At 23.5% G+C, this 18,012-nt stretch overlaps 1 protein-coding gene across 5 annotated transcripts in view; it reads left to right on the top strand.

Moving 5' to 3' along the window:
* The window catches only part of LOC132921113 (proton-coupled amino acid transporter-like protein CG1139), a 30,876-nt gene extending 12,978 nt beyond the window's left edge, over positions 1 to 17,898 (top strand). For 4 of the 5 annotated variants that reach the window (XM_060983958.1, XM_060983956.1, XM_060983957.1 and 1 more), the window contains exons 2-9: positions 6,772 to 7,010; positions 7,086 to 7,236; positions 10,626 to 10,750; positions 11,036 to 11,120; positions 12,522 to 12,794; positions 12,879 to 13,057; positions 13,121 to 13,293; positions 14,538 to 17,898. In XM_060983958.1, the coding sequence (XP_060839941.1) occupies positions 6,856 to 7,010; positions 7,086 to 7,236; positions 10,626 to 10,750; positions 11,036 to 11,120; positions 12,522 to 12,794; positions 12,879 to 13,057; positions 13,121 to 13,293; positions 14,538 to 14,863 (1,467 nt within the window). In that variant the 5' untranslated portion in view covers positions 6,772 to 6,855 and the 3' untranslated portion in view covers positions 14,864 to 17,898. Of the gene's footprint in view, positions 1 to 3,531; positions 3,730 to 6,771; positions 7,011 to 7,085; positions 7,237 to 10,625; positions 10,751 to 11,035; positions 11,121 to 12,521; positions 12,795 to 12,878; positions 13,058 to 13,120; positions 13,294 to 14,537 lie in introns of those variants that run through there. The other variant, XM_060983954.1, reaches the window with a different exon arrangement.
* The last annotated feature ends 114 nt before the right edge of the window (positions 17,899 to 18,012 follow it).

Below are 18,012 nucleotides of genomic sequence, written 5' to 3'. Positions count from 1 at the left end.
TAGAGTATAATATATTATTAATTATTTTATTATTTGGTGTATCATATTACTGTGATTAATTAACTTTTATGTCAATATTGCATGAGGTAGTGTTAGTAATTTCATATATTTGTGGCTTTAATTACTAATAGCTTATTTATTTTCTAAATTATTTGAAATTTCACTGTGCATGCCGTATGAAAACAGATAATGTAAATAATAGTGAGATATGTTAAGTTCATATATGAATAATAGCAAGAAACAAGAATCGTTATTATACCAATGCGTAAGTTAGATTATCCTATGTAGTCAATATTTTAACTTTAATTACTTATAAACATTTTAGGTTGCTTTAAAATCTTCAAAATTTAAGCTTCGTACAGTTCAAACACTTAATAAGTTGTGGCTATTCATTTTTTATTTGCTGTAAGAGAAACTTATTAGGGATATATTGACATATTGTATTTCATTTTTAAACCTTTTTGACTTACAAACAAACATGCCAGGTTAGGTCCGTTCGTTAATTTTACTATTGCTCTGTTCAGAATTAAAAATGGTTTTAATGTGACAGTATTATTTATTTGATCATATGGACTCTATAATATTAAAAACTAATTAGTATTATTTTCATTAAATATCTATATAACTAATCAATTAGTAATTAATGATAGTCAAAAAAAATTATATACATATAATATAGATATTTATACTAAAATATTTACACATCTCAAATCTGAATTTCTAAAAAATAATATCAATTTTTCATTTAAAATATTACTTTTCGATCTCGAAAAAGCAATTCATTCATCATATATTATTAATTGTATTGCCATCAATTAAAATTAAAGGATGTAGATTTCATTTAGGTCAAAGTTGGTGGAGGATAATTTAAACGGTTGGTTTGAGTCAAAAATTAAAAAAAAAATTAGGTTTTCTATCCAAGTTTTTACTAGTTTTTTTTTTTAATTTTTATATTTATAACTTTTATTTCTTATTTTAATTTTAATTATTATATTGCACACTGCTATAATTTAAACCTACACATTTTCATTTTACTTATTTCTAATTGTATATTACAAACAAAAATTAATATTTTTAATCTATTGATAGTTATAATTTGCTATTGACAACCCTAAGTCTATATAAAAAGGAAGAAAATAATGTTTTTACGTTGGGACACAATGTAGTCGTTAATATCACCGGGACGCAATTCATGTAGAAAAGGGATTTTGGGACGCAATTCGTGTGCAGCGTTATTTTTAGTTTTTATTATTTATCTTTGTTAACATTTCTATTCGCAATAGACATGAAAAATTTGATTGTTAAAATTATTGGTTTAAAAGACGATTTTATGATAAAACAAGTACCAAGTTTTTATAATAATATTACAGGTATCTACCTATATTTCACTAATATTATATCTCTATGTCTATATGGTATACCTAATTAATACCTATTATTAAAATAATACCTATTTATACCTAGTAATAGTAAATAACATTTTATATATTAGACCATTGACTATAGTTTATAGCAGTGTTTCCCAAAGTGAAATTTGAAAGGTGTGCCGCGATAACTTGAACTTTTTTTATAAAAAAAATCTATAATGATTTGTTTCAAATACTTAAATATAATTAATATAAAAATGAACTTTAAAATTACAAAAAAAAGAGATATAATAATAAATTTTAGTGTAAACCGTGTGTTTGATGTTGTTTGCATAATAGTTCAATTCTAGGAGGGATTGACAAATTAACACACCAGCATTTCTTGTTCAGCTGATAAAAGTAGTTCATGTTTTTTATTTCTAATATTGGTTAGTGCGGAAAACCTAAGTTCACAGAGGTAGGTATGTTGTAGAAAATGGTAATAATATATTTATTGAAATTTCTGTAATAATCGGATAGTGGATACTATGTTTTAATAAGACTCCAAAACTGGAACAGTTTAAGTTCATTAAATAAATTTTAATTTCAATGAACGATCAGATTGAAGTTCTAAAAGTTGTTCTTGTTCAACTAATCCTGTAGATGTGATATTATATCTGATGTTACTGCAAAAGGATTGCGCGCCCAATCATATTCGTTAATAGGCAAATATGGGAAGTACTTTTTCATTTTTTTTTTTAAATTATGAGATGATTAATTATTACTTATTATTCGACAAGTGGATAATATTTATTCAAAGTGTGCCGTGACTTATAATAACTAATAATAATGTGCCACGATAGAAAAAAGTTTGGGAACCGCTGGTTTATAGACTTATAATACAAAATATAACTGAATACTTGTATTTGATTATTTTTTAAATATTAATGTAAATAAGTTCATTTGAATATTTGAGTACGTTTTTATTATGTTTAATAATTAAATAAATAATTAGTAAATATCAATTATAATATGTTTCCATCGCTGGAATGGGAACAAATACTTTAAATAATAAAACATTTAATTAGACAATTAATAAAATAAAACATTTTATTTAGTTAACTTTAGTCTGCTTGTCTGACCTAGCCTTTACGCTTACATAAAAATATATTTGAAATAATGAAATAAACTAATAGATAATTTTGCGAAGAATCACTACCGTATAGGTATTATAGACAATTTTGTCGTAAACGTAATATATTTTAATAATTTTAAAGAAAATACTTTTTATCTCCTTTGAAAAGTGTGAGTGAGATTTTAGCATGATTGTTTAATAATTTTCCAAAAAGTCCTGTTTGTTACCTTAACTTTTTTGATTAACACCGTTTTCAGTTTATCCCATTTATACTATCAATTATAAAAATTTAAAAAAAAAATCGCTATAAAAGAAAATTTATTTTTATTTTTGTTCTTTCAATTTTAAAACTTAATATAAAGTTGTAAAGTAAGGTATTAACGATTTAATATAAAGATATTGTAATGATGATTGAACTATTACGATTTACAAATTACAACATGTAACAAAATTTATATGGCCTAAATGTACCAATAGAATTTTTATTACTTTTTTAAATTGACTAAAAATACAATTTGTTTTTTCTTTTAGATGTAACTGCAAAAAAACCAATAAATTGTTGTTGACTATTAGGGATTTATTTAATTGTACATAAATAAAATTCAAATTCAATGCAATAAAAATCATTTAACTAAGACTTTTTTTTAGTTCTCATAATTTAAATTTTTTAAGTAGTAAAATAATTAAATTAATTTTAATTGCATTCATAATATTTTATATTTATATCTACTATTTATTCTATGAATAAACTTTATTTTTTATGAATTCATATCAAATACATAGGGCCTAGTGCTTAATGTTTAGTAATAGTTTAAACACTAATTTATACAGTTAAATTTTAGTAAAATAAATTGGTATTTGTTGTACTTATGAGTTATCTATAAACGTTGTATATTTTCAAGTAGCTCTTTATAAAAATAATTGATTTTTCAATTAGATTGTACGAAAAATTAAAGAGGTAGGTTTTATCAAGGTGATACGAGGAGCGATATTGTTCGTTAACATTAATTTTACCTACTATTTTTGTATAGTCGATTGTTTGCTTTAAATCTAAATGGAGGGTCACGTTAGTTCATAACTAGACGCTATTTGATTCGGTAGTTCGGCGAAGTTTGGTTTCCCAGGAAGATTTTTTTTTCCATACAGGATATTTTATTTGGAATAATCATGTTACCCGCAGAAGAGATTACTACATCAATAAACGGGAATGATATTTTAAAATTAGTGGCTTCTGCCGACCTAAAATCAGTAAGAATTTAAACTTAAATTTTGAGAAAACATGTTACTTTATTGAAAAAAAAAATCAAAGTTTTAATTAGCTTATAATTATATTTCCAAGAATGTTTTCGATTTATTTTTATAAAAGTTATATATGTCTATGTGAATATGAAAATATATAGACAACTTATAAATTATTGAATTTCATTCTATATAAATTTGGTAGAGACTAGAATTCAAAAACATTTATTTAGGAAATACAATTATTAGCTTACTTTTTGGTATTATATATATTATAGATATTATAAATTTAGGGCTCGGAATTAAATGCACTAAAAACGAAAGAAATATGCATGCACTCACTATTATTGAAATATGCAAAATATGATATGTATAAAAAATATTTATTTTAATAATAATTTTTGAAACAAGTTTAGTATAAAAGATTTTATGATGTATTAAATAATTGTAAATTATTAAAAATAGTTGAAATAATTGAATGAACTGTGTATTGACTAGCACATTTTGTCGTCAGTTAGTTTACTCGTCTAAAAAATGTATGAACAAATAATCAATTAATTAAATATGTATTAAATAGTAGATTTTTTTTATGGATTACCTGGAAAATTAAAGTTTATAACAAATGCTTGGATACATTTTCAAAGTAAAATACAGACCGATATATGTTTTTGAACGGAAAAACTGTTCTACACCCGTAGAAGATATTGGGCATACTTTAAGTATATTATAAAGTCATTGTTGTTTAGTTCTAGTATTTTATTTATCGCAGTCTCTTCTCTAGATATATAATGTTAGATATGTATGATAATTGTTAAAACCCATAATTTTTTTTCATGATTTGCTTAAATTTATTGTTTACTTCAACGCCTTTTGCACAATAGTTACCTCTTTAAATCTCGATTGAATGAGCCAACAGAAATCTGTGTTTTTAAGCTCATTTTATAGTTAGTATTAAAATTCCACAATTTGAATAAATAAATACTAAATCATTATCGAAAATTGTTCTATACAATTTTTCAAAAATTCAAAGTTTGGGTAAAAATAGTTAATTTTATTTGTATATATCTTTTATTAGGTAATAATATTAGATTAATACTATTTTTTTTCAGTATAAGCATTATATTTTTAAAAAATGTCAACATATCTGTGATAATTATAAATCTACGAAAATATGCAGAATCAAATTTCGTCCACTAACTTATTAGGCTCAGATTATCAATAAATAGAAATATACAATTGCATACTAGTCCCTAAATATAATATATTAGTAAACATTATTTCTTGATTCTTCGATTAAAGTGTATTATAATGTGTGAATGTAATAAATTATTGTAATTCAAATGAATATTTATATTAAAAATGCATTACAAGTACATGCAATTATTTAGGTATTAATTAGTCACATACCTACTAACCTACTTAATTCACTAGAAATGTAATAGATTAATTTAAAAATATTAATAAATCAATTACATAGGTTAATAATATTTAAATTTTAAAGTTTTACAATATTTGAGTTCTATACATAAATATTAAAAAAAGTTATTTTTTACTATGTTAAATAAATTATGATTTCTAGTTGTATTTCAATTTTTAAAGTTATAATTATGGTATTTAAATTACAATTAAATTAAACCATTCATCATGTATACACAAATCTATTTATTATCATTAACCAATTAATATTTACTAAAAATAATTACACATGATATGATAACAGAATTGAACAGTAGGTACTGTAACTGCTAACTATAATTAAACATTAGTCACATTGAATGCTGATACATATTATGTTGGTGTCAGAAGTTGTAGTTGAAAGTCGCAACACAGGCGAACATTTCTATTTAATTAACCTTTTGTTAATTCATGAAAGCCCAGTAGAAATGCATCTTAGGTCTTAGAATTCATGCTTGAACGCATGCTTTGCTGTTATCTAGTACTTTAATAAAACAATGATAATTTATTTACAATTATTTAATATACTTAGGTATTGATAGTTTTTACAATATACAATTACACACTACACATGCACACAAACGAATTTATTTTTATTATCTATGTAATCCACTTAGTAATATAAATGTAGATATATAAACTTATAATATTTTGATTTAATACCGTAATTACTAATTTCTATTGTAGATATAAATATAATAACAAGTGTTAATACAAATATAGATAAAAATTGCTTTCAATTTAAAGTTAAAAATTACAATGGTAGACAATAAAAATTTAATTCAAGTTATACAAATATAAAAAAAGTCACAATATTTTTATGCATAGTATATATAATATATATTTTATTATAATTATGTACCTTCATTGATACATTTTATAAACTATATATAAACAATTACCTAATAAATAATAATAAACCATTGATTGTACATGTATTTAAATACTTACATTTAGTATTTTTGTTAAAAATATAAATATATTATAATACCAGTGTACACATTTTTGGAATGATTATATATGGTTATTTTAGTTCATAACTAAAAAATGTATTATTTTATAGAAATTTAACAACGCTGTTTTTGAATCTATTTATCTATTTATTCTTTTTTTCTACTTCCTCAAATGCTCAACAGAGAAGACTATAAGTGTTTTGAATTTTATAATAGTTTAATAATTAAAAATGAAATATATATTTAAGAGTATTACTGATCCATCGATACAATAGTGTTATCCATTAATATTGATCTATATTATAATTGATATATATATATTATATAATTTATATTGTTGATTAAGTATAGTATTTATTTTAATTTGATCTGAATCTATGAATATTGATAAATAATATTGTATGACATGTGGTTATTGTATAATATAACTGGAATTTAATGAAATTATCATTTTATAGTAGGTTCTTAAATTTCTATATCTAGGCATTTATTCAATAAACTTAACCTGTTGTTTTTTTAATTATTTTTAAAACAGTATAATAATTAAATAATTGTAATACTTTATACAGTGTAAATATGTGATTGGATTATAATGTATAGAATTTAAAATGTTAATTATCTGTTTATTTGTTTACTTTTATAGGGTGATCAATCTGAGAAAAGTGACAAATTATCCATACAATCGAGATCAGCTAAATCCGCAGACGACGAGACTTTGTCGCTTTTAATGATTGAGAACGGTAATATGGCCAAAGAGAAATGGAAGTCGGATTGTGTTAATATTCGGTCAAATGGGAAAAACGAACAGATAAAAAGAGAAAATGCCGAACACAGACTTAGCATATTGTCTATAGTCTATAATCCAACTGCACATCCAACATCGTAAGTGCTATAAACTATAATACGTTTCTTGATAAAATAAAATACAATTTATATAAACATTAAAAATTGTTTTAGTTATCTAGATACACTGATAAATATGTTGAAAGGAAACGTTGGATGTGGAATTTTAGCTATGGGAGATGCATTTAAAAACGGAGGATTACTTTTGTCACCAATTTTAACATGTATCATTGGAATTATCTGTGTTTACAATCAACATGTATTAGTAAGAAATTATTATAAAATTATTTTATTCAACAAAAGTATTTCAACTTTTTATATATGGTTAAACCAGGTTTTAACTCAGGTAGTAGGTAACTATTGCAGCTTTGTAATTTATAAAACAAGTTATTTTTATTCTTTTATATTGCTGATAAATAATAATGATTTAGATTTTTACCAATTGCATAAATGTTTATTATCTGCTTACATTAAATATAATTATAATTTATGAGATAACTTAAATACAATTTTAAAATAAATAATCAAATATTTTTGTTAAAACTAAATAAATATTAAGTGAATAAATAAGGAGAGCTGTTTTTAGTAAATTTTAAGTTCATATTTTAATAACTTTTATACTGACAACAAGTTGGATTACAAAATTAAAAATAATATAATAAACATTAAATATTGTTTACTATTGTAGATAATATGCAACTGCAACGTAAACTTTTACAATAATTATAATGAAGTATTATTAGTGTATAATTTAATTTTTTTGGAAATCCGGCGATGTAAATCATTTTTATAACTTATTCATAAAAATATAATGCATTTTCAATCTTTAATGAGTAGGTAATTATTAATAATATTTATTATTTAATATACCTATTACATTATAGTATTATACATATACTTATACTTGAAGGTAATCGATTTAACGGAGTCACTGATTATTTAAAAAATTATGAACGTTTTTTAGAAAATATATTTTACATTTTAAATGAAAAAAACTTAAAAAATGTTAACGGTAAAAATTAGTAAAAATATAAAAATGTATGTTTTGTAACGATTTAAAATTATCTAAAAGAAATATTTTCAAAAACGTTAAGTTTTTTGAAATAATAAGTGCTACATTAAATGGGATACCCGCACATAAATCAAATTATAAATAATTTTTTTTTTTTTTAATGTTTAGTCGATCTATCTTACATTGAGTAAAAATAATATGATCATTACAGTCTTGTTTATTGTAAAATGTTAAACCTGTTGGACTTGTTTTCGCTCAAAATTAACCTTTTGATTTTGGCCTTAATGTCCTTTTTGTCTAAACTGAAAAAAGAGGGATTTGGTTCTTGCTCACAGAAATATTATTCATTAAAATGAAAAAAAATACTTTTTGGTATTGGAAATGTTATTTAAATTTTTAGTTAAATTAAAAGTGAATGTAAATATAGTTTAAATGTAATATTTTGGGTAAAAAACAAGTATATGATCGTTGAAATTATTTATTTAGATTACTTGAATATTTTTTTTAAGATATCAAGTAAAAATAATAATAATTGATTTGATATAATTTAATAAATTATTTTTATAATTTTATAAATAACTAATAATGTAATAAAATAAATAATTTTTCCAAATTTCTCATTCTAATTAATATTATGTCAAATTATTTATATTTATTTATTTAAGTATGAATAACACCATTTCATAATACAAAAGTTAATGGGTTATCGGTTTGATAAAATAATGCACTCCTTATTTATTCGCAATCTTAGAACTTCCTGGTCTCAAAGAATCAAAAAATGTTGAAAAATATTTTAAAATATGATCTTTAAATTAAATATATTAAATGTGTATAGTAGATAACAGTTGTAGTGTAGGTATGTTTTATAATTTATAGTTAACAAATAATAAACACTTTTTCAAATTTAATATAATAAATATAGTATGTATATATATTTTGTATTTTGTATATAAAACGAAGTACAAAGTATTTTTCACATATGGAGAAAATGGTTCTAGAGGATGCCATTGGTGTGCCAAAATAAATATTAAATTGTGAAACAATTAATATTAAATTAACACTAATTAAAATGATTCTAAACAAAACTAAAGGTCACTCGAGTATTTATACGTTTATGTATTATTAGGTGCTTATTAAATTAATTTCTTATTACATTTTTTCAAAACTTAGATTATTTTATAATTAGGTACCTACTTGGCTACTTTTCTAACTGGTAATGAATAGGAGTGTTTTCTCTGCTTTTGGTCTAGTTGATGGCCAGTTAGGTTATTTATTGTTTTCAAATTACATAATAAATATAATTATACGACTTTGAACATTTTCAGATAGGTTTTACGTAGCTATTTTCCAAATTTCTTGTATCTAATAATTATAAAATAAAAAAAATTATCAATGACCAATTTTTAACGTATTTATAGCTATTTTGGGAATATAGATTTTGTGCTATTTATGGCATTTCAGGACAATATTTTTATATTTCAATATGGATACTTGTTTTTATATATTTAAACTTGAAAGAAAATATTTATTACTATTCATAGGTTGATAAGTCGATTCACCAAATATAATCGATCGCTTTAATATTATTTATTAATTTATTTATTCATACCAATTCTAATTTTCCGAATTATGAAGTATACTTATTCAAGACCACGCTTTCATATACTTCGATTATTTAATACTATTTATCTGTGACAATTTAGACTTATCTTTTTAAATAAGAATAATTTTTTTTTTTTTGTAAATTTTTAAGAAGACGCCATATAACCTTTGTGTATAAACGTATAACATAGTAAATTTGAGTTAAGCAAAATCAGTTTTATGTTATTTGCTTTAATATTACAGTGAGTTGAACTATTATTAAAATTAAATGTACTTAAGAACAATAATTGTGCTTTTAGATTAGTTGTTTACGAAATTTAAATTTATAAATAAATTATGAGTACAGTATAAGAGTGCTCATAACTCACTGAAAAATTAAAATGACGAAAAAGAACTAACATAAAAAGACAGACTATGTACCTAGGTACTATAAAGTTATGGGCAATGAGTTAATTCATTCTAGTATTAAAAATAATAAAGAACATACGGGTATATGGCGTTCATAATATTTTTGAAAATGTTGATAATCTCAGTGTCTGAGTAGTTTCTGAGTTATCAAACTTAATGCACTAAGGTAAATAATCCTTATTAATATATTTTATAGCACAATTTTTTATTTAGTAATATATTTGTATTAATTAATAACTAATTATTATAACTTTGAAATGATCAAAGCTATATTAAGGTCATAGGTATTTTTTAAACTTACTATGGACTAATTTTTAATACATTAAGAAACGTAGAAACAATTCATTCGATTTATATATATATTCAAAAAAATCATTTAATTAATAATTTTAGTAAAAAAGGATGGTTCTTATTTGAAATATGGACATTGTATCACTAAAGAATAGTATAAAATAGTTAAAGTATTTGATAATATGGTCTAAGTATCAATACTAAGAAATTCCAAAAATCGTAATTTGAATAAAAGTATGATTAAAATAAAAAACGGAAATGAGTATGCTTGGTGAATCACTCTGTGCTGGACTAACTATATAAAAATATTACATACCTATTAAACAGAACGATATTTTTAGGTACAGTGTTCAAAAAGTGTTAAAGAAAAACTTAAATTACAACATAATCCACAATTTGCCGAGACAGTAGAATTATCTTTCCAAACTGGACCACAGCGATTTCAAAGTTACTCAGTGTTTTTCCGGTTAGTGACAATCAGCTAACTTATATAGTTATCATAGTTTTATATATAAAACATTAAAATATGTTGATTAACAATTATACTAACAACATGTAATAAATTATTCAATTTAATATTGCGATTACTGTAAAATTAATATTCCTCAATGGTTATAACTTTTTAAAGAATTATTTCTAACTAATAATAGTGCTGAAATTGTTTCGTTAATAAAATTATATTTATGTATATATGTGTATATTTTGTAATATGATTTACTAATTACGTAAATATGTTTATTTTGTTGTACAGGAATAGTGTAAACAGTTTTATAGTCATCACTCAGTTGGGATTTTGTTGTGTTTATATTCTCTTTGTATCAAAATCTATTCAACAGGTAAAGTAAACTATTGTTTCCAAAATGTATTTTTCTATATCATATTTTTTCTACTTTATTTAAATGTGGAGATATCGTATTATTTTCGCGATAACGATAATATTAAACAAGTAAATGCACGATAATTTATATTGTATCATAATTAATAGCAAACTTATAATTAGATATCAATTTTTTTTTATGGTTGGTTTTCAACAATAAATCAGGAAAGATATAATCGATGATATAATTAAGCTTCATTAATTTATTATAATTATTCAACGAGTATTAAAACAGTCTTTTAATGTTATTAACACCACATTATTACATTTTTAATAGCTCTTTATTTATTAGATGAAAATAAAAATAAAAATTTATATTCTACAAAAAGTTAAATAAACTAGAATATCGTATCAAATTGCTTTTATGTTTATAAATATACATACTTGTATATAATATAATACTTTATTATTATGATTTATGATTTTTATAATATTATTAATTAATTTTAATTGTGTAATTAACACCAAAAGTATATTATATACAATTTATACTTTAAATTTAAAATAATTAAAATATTCTTATAAAAAATGTATGTAGGTACATTAATTTTTAAGTGATTTTTGAGTAAATACATAATATATTACAAATTTAAAATGATCATAATTCGATTAAAAATTGAAATATTGTAAAATTCAACGTTTACATAGATAATGTTCGTAACCAAGCTTGATAATATAGGCTAATGAATTTTAATGTTGAAGCTAACAACTCAAACTTGATTCTGATGAATTCAAATGTAATATGTTGTATGTTTCAGTGACAACATAGGTATGACGTCCCTTAAGTTTTTTGACAATTGCCAAAGTCATATTGTATTTAAGTAATTTTACCTATGATCTATATTAACAATAAAGATACGCTAGAATTTATTATATTTAATCAATCACATAATTTACAATATAATAGAATATAGGTTATAAGTAAATATATATTTAAAATTTGCCTATTTGGGACCATTTTCATGTAGCTACATTTTTCGAAAAAAAATTAAATCACTATAAAGTATGACATGCGACAAACAATCGATATCGACGTATGGAATCTTAACGACTCAAACGTGTGATATGCAGTCGTAACAATCGTTATGATTATTATTTTATTGTTTTACATAAGCAATAATAAAACAGTGGCGATGTACATTCGAAGCCGTTCCGATTACCACGTACTTCGAATTAGCGACGCTACTGTACTTTTCAATTTAGCACATTAATTTTATAATAATTGTTCAACTTTATTTAATTTTCAATTTATTAATAATAAATAGGTAATCATAATATTGCAGTAACAGGATATAAATCATTAATACTTTGTACAGGAATACCAGTAACAAATTTAACTTATGTTAATATGTGTTTTCAGGTGTTGAGTTGGTATAATATACAATTAGACGTGCACATCAGTATATTAATATCAATGGTTCCTATAATGATTTCATCGCTTATTAGAAGTTTAAAATTCATTGCACGGTTGTCTGCAATAGCAAACATGTGTATGCTTGTGGGTTTGGTTGTAATTCTGTACTATTGTACTATTGATCTACCACCATTATCTTCAAGATCCGCTATTGCTCATTGGACAACAATACCTTTATATTTTGGTACCAGTATTTTTTCATTCGAAGGAATTAGTTTGGTAAATTTTGCTGGAATACAATTTTATTGTAAATATGTATCTATTTTTAAAATTTATAATTAATGTTTATTATTATATTCTCAGGTCTTACCATTAGAGCAAGAAATGAAAAAACCAAAACAATTTTCGTCTCCATTCGGAGTATTGAACGTAGGCATGGTAATTGTTACGAGTCTTATAGTTCTTACCGGTTTTATGGGGTATTTAAGATTTGGAGATGCAGTGCGAGGCAGCCTTACTTTAAATTTACCTGAAGAATTTTTGTAAGTATTTTATATGATTTTAAAACCAAATTTATTGTACATATATATCATTGTATTTTACAGGTTATCTAAAGTTGTAATTTCGAGTATGATGTTTGGTATTATATGCACTTATACATTGCAATTCTACGTACCAGTTGAAATCTTATGGCCAAAAGTCGAGAAAAAATTTGGCCCTTTCAGATCACCTTTACTTTGGGAAACTGGTTTACGTGTAGTACTGGTGCTCATTACTTGTTAGTATTTATTTAAATTTTTAAATAGGGCTTATAATTGTATTTTATGCTTTGATAATACATAATACATATATGCTTATTATATGTACGATTTTAACGTACCTATTGACATGATTGACGTGAATGAAAATCTTTTCTGTAGCTTACGTGCCAGATCATAAGAAAACGTCTAGTTCACGTGTTCAATTTTTTATGATATTTCATTCATGTTATGGATTTATTAGGATTTTATGTCAACATATTTTTAGTCTCGTAAGTCGTATTGATATATTCTGCCTTGTAGGTATCTATTTACGAATTATGAGTGCTTAACACAACACGTGTACGCGGTGCCTTATTGTATTCTTGATTACCAGGTATAATATCATAATGATCATACAGTAATACGTAATATTTATATATGTCCATATGGGTAATACTTGTAATGTGCAGCCGTGCAAGATAGATTTTAGTATTTGCTGACGGTATCTTAAATTCTATTAGAGGGAAAAAATAAAAAAATATATATTGTTTAATATTTGAAGAGCATTAAATGTGAATAAAACAAATTGTTGTAAGATATGACAAAGTTCTATTTTCATTTTGCTGTTCGTATTGAAATATGGAAAATTGAAAATAGCTGAATCAGTTCTCATAAATATTTGGATAAAGAATACAACAACTGGAAATTTTAAGTACATGACTACAATATCTTCTTTTTCTAAAATTCACATCAGTTATAGGGCTAGCAGTATTTCAAATTTTAATACCCATACCAAATGTATAACTGGAAATATGGTATTTTTACCGAATGTAGACTAACTATCCCACTCTATATAAATATGTATATGAAGAAACCCTTAAAATTATTTTTTTACATAATATATATGTATATATAGATTTAAAATATTTCATAGATCAAAATACATGTATATTTACATCTTACTTTTTTGGAATTATATTATTTATTTTCTTTACTATACAAAAATATGCCTATAACTAGTGGCTGTACTTAAAACTCTAAATTAGCAAAATAGCATTAGAAATCGTTAATAAGTGTAAATTATCAAAATAAAATGTCTTGTACAACATCACGAAAGTCGGAAAGTGTGAAACAATTTGTATCTTACTTTCGATGTTCTATGACTTATCAAAAAAAAAAAATATTTATGCATTCGCTAGAATTTTCGAGCCCCGCTAATAAATAACATAGGTATATAATATTATTATAATATAACGTGTGTGCATTATCTTGCGTGTTGCAGTCATCGCGGCTGACGTTATACCACATCTGAGCCTCTTCATATCGATGATGGGTGCCGTGGCCAGCACGTTCCTGGCGCTGATATTCCCGCCGCTATGCCATATGGCGGTTACCAGCGCTAATGATGGCGGCAATGGTTACGGCTTGTTCAGCTGGAAATTGGTGATGAACTGCACCACGTTGGTGTTGGGCGCGCTCGGGTTCGTTACCGGCACGTACGCGAGCGTCTACGAGATATTTGGCGCGTTCCAGAAAGTGGTGGTGACCGCCGCCGCGGTCACCAACAGCACCACCACTGGCAACTATACTACACTGGAGGCGCACTGAACGTCCACACTGCACACCAGCGGCGTCGTGTGATACATAACGTTGTCGCGCGCGGACGTTGTCATCGACTTTACTCGCACACTCGTGTACCCTTATTACTATACGATCGTTATACCTCGCGCACTCGTATAATAATATTATATAAGTAGGTATATAATATGATATATGAGACGTGGCTATTTAATATTTATTATAAAATTTATAATATTATTTATATTTTAAATTGTAATAGTAATTCAGGGTCGGCTGTTTTAAGCAAAATCGTATTAAACAAGGTTCATATACAAAACAATTTTATTTCAACGCATGTTTTAAAACAAAATTTGAAAAATACACTTTTTAGTTGTAATAATTGAAATATGCGAAAATATGTACAATAAAAAATAAATTTAATGTGTATTTATAGGAGTCAGTTTAAGTTCTTTAAGAACATAATTAACCGAATTTGTAAAAGGACGATTTTTTTTTACAATTTATGTATACTTGCATATCATTTACATTACACTATATTTATAAAATATTAATTGATTTTATTAAATGTCTAAATTACAATATTACCTATAAATTAATTTGAATTAAAAAACAATCCATGTTTAAATCAAATAAAACATAAGAAATTACGTTTTTTGACTTTTTGAATAAAATATTGTTTTTTATCCAACCCTGAATAGAATCGATAGTCGTGTACGTATTGAATATTATGTAATCAGGATTATTGTAATATAATACTATTTTATATATTATTATGATGTTGTATAAAACCGAAATAGCGTAGATATAACGTCAAATTGTATATAAAATATATATTGAATATGATTGGTTATAAAATATTTTTCCTTCCCGTTGACCACCTCCTGTAGTACACTCTGCTTTAAGCAGTACTTATACAAAGTATTATAATAGTAATAATAAGTAAATATGGTTCCCTTAACAATTGCAATTCTTGATTTTTTTCCTCTTTTTACCCTATGTTTTTTATAAACAGTTTTTAAGTAATTACTCTATTTTGTTATTGTATGATGCTCACGTTTTGTTAGCAATAAAAACTATTTTTCAAAAATAACTATTGTAATTACATAGCAGGTGAAAAATATAGTCTATACACGTTCGAATTATTCAAAGTTTAAGTTATAGTTAAAAGTTAGTCATTGCTTATAGGTACATATTTATAAATCAATTTTACATAAATTATTATTTTGAATTGTATTATAATATATTTTATGTTATTCAATAGGTCTAAAACTAAAATCATAGTTTTAACATTATAATTTAGAAATGACTTTACATGTGTTATAACTTATAATGTAAACTAAGTTGATTTATTTTATCCATAAATTAATTATCCTTTTATATTATTATATTGTTTAGAATTTATATTATTAAGTTACAAGTTTTGATTTACCGAAAAAAAAATAATATTGTTCTGAATTATTAAATGAATCTGTTTTTTTCCTTAAAATATCTCGAATTATAAATGTGTGCGTATTTAAACTTATTTAAAGGCTAATATTATTTTATAAATTAAAAAAAAAAAAGTAAAGAATTCGGATGAATACTAAAATTACATCAAATATTATAAATATTATTTTGTTTTAATGTTGATGGATAATATGTATATACTATTGAATATTTAGCAATGTACTCGTAAATAAATTCAAGATTAAATTGATGGGGAAAATTGTATATATTAATTAATTTAAATCAAAATTTATGAAGTAGATGTATAATAAGTTGCCAAATTCCGTCACAGACGAGTTTAATAACTGACACACTTTAATTTAGATTCATAATTTCAACATTTTAGAGAACTAATTTTCGACAAATTCTTTTTATTTTTAATTAAAAATTTATAACTGTAGACATGAAATATTTATATTAGCATTTATTAAATATGATATAGTTTTCAAAATATTTTATCTTTTTATTTGTGCTATTTATAGATATCTAAACTTTTTTTTACAAACTTCTTAATTAGAATTTTTACCAAATTCATTAAAATTACGAATATTTGAAAATTATTTTGAAAATAAAATTTTGTAAAATGTTCAATTTTTAAAGCTAAGACTTACAAATTTAATATAAATAATTAAAAAATATTCAATAAGGTAGATTATATTTAAATTTTTTATGTAACATATAACTTCATATTAGAATTTAATAGTTTTAATAGATATTTTTAATTTTAATAATCATATTTATACTTTCCAGTAGTTTAATATTAAATTTATTTGGATTTGTAACCTATAAAATTTTTCGAAAGTTGTATTTTTACTGCAACTTAAACACTTTTTATGGGCATTTTAAGTTCAATTTTGACAAGATTGAATATTCAAATGAAAATTAGCCTAACCCTATGAATTTATACATCAACAAATCTAGGTATAAAAAGAAAAAAAATACTTTACTATACAATATGCCATGGCCCATGAAGGCATGAAATAAGCTTCTTAAATACCTATGAAAAAATCTTCAATATGCATAATACATTAATACACTTTTTTCTATGAGTTCTCTAACAAATTATCGTGATTTTTTATTCGTTTAATCCCATCGAAAAGTATAGTCTCAACAAAATATATGAAAATATATACAAATCCACATTCTATAATTATTTCCAGTTTTATGGGGTCGTATTTAAGACTTGGTGGATGATAAAATAAATGTTAACTAATTGTCATATGTCATTACTCATTAGTATGTTATCAGTAGTATTTTAATTAAGTAGATGTAATAATATTTAATTTTTCTAAACATTTATATTCAATTATTTTAATTGCAAACAAATTATTCTATATATTTACAATATTAATTATGTTCTGATGATTTATATGTATAATGTATACCATAATTTGATCATGTGGGTTATTAATCATCATTGGCTTCATTATTTTAAAATGAATAAAAGCTTTTAGATCTCAGTTCTGTGTGGGGTACACTGTATATGATATGTATTATATTATACTTGTATATGTATTACTGTATTAGATTTGTATAATATAATGAATAAACATGTTTGTATCTTTTATGTATAAATATTATCGAATCACAAAGTTCTATTCAACTTGACGTATAATTTGAATTTGATAGTGTTGTATATGTACTGTTTATAAGTGTCGATTAAAGATAAATAATATGTATTCAAACTAGCT

The sequence above is a fragment of the Rhopalosiphum padi genome, chromosome 2 (assembly GCF_020882245.1).
Source record: "Rhopalosiphum padi isolate XX-2018 chromosome 2, ASM2088224v1, whole genome shotgun sequence".
Lineage (NCBI taxonomy): Eukaryota > Metazoa > Arthropoda > Insecta > Hemiptera > Aphididae > Rhopalosiphum > Rhopalosiphum padi.
The sequence above is the reverse complement of the archived record's forward strand: the minus strand, read 5'-3'. Positions and strand labels throughout refer to the sequence as shown.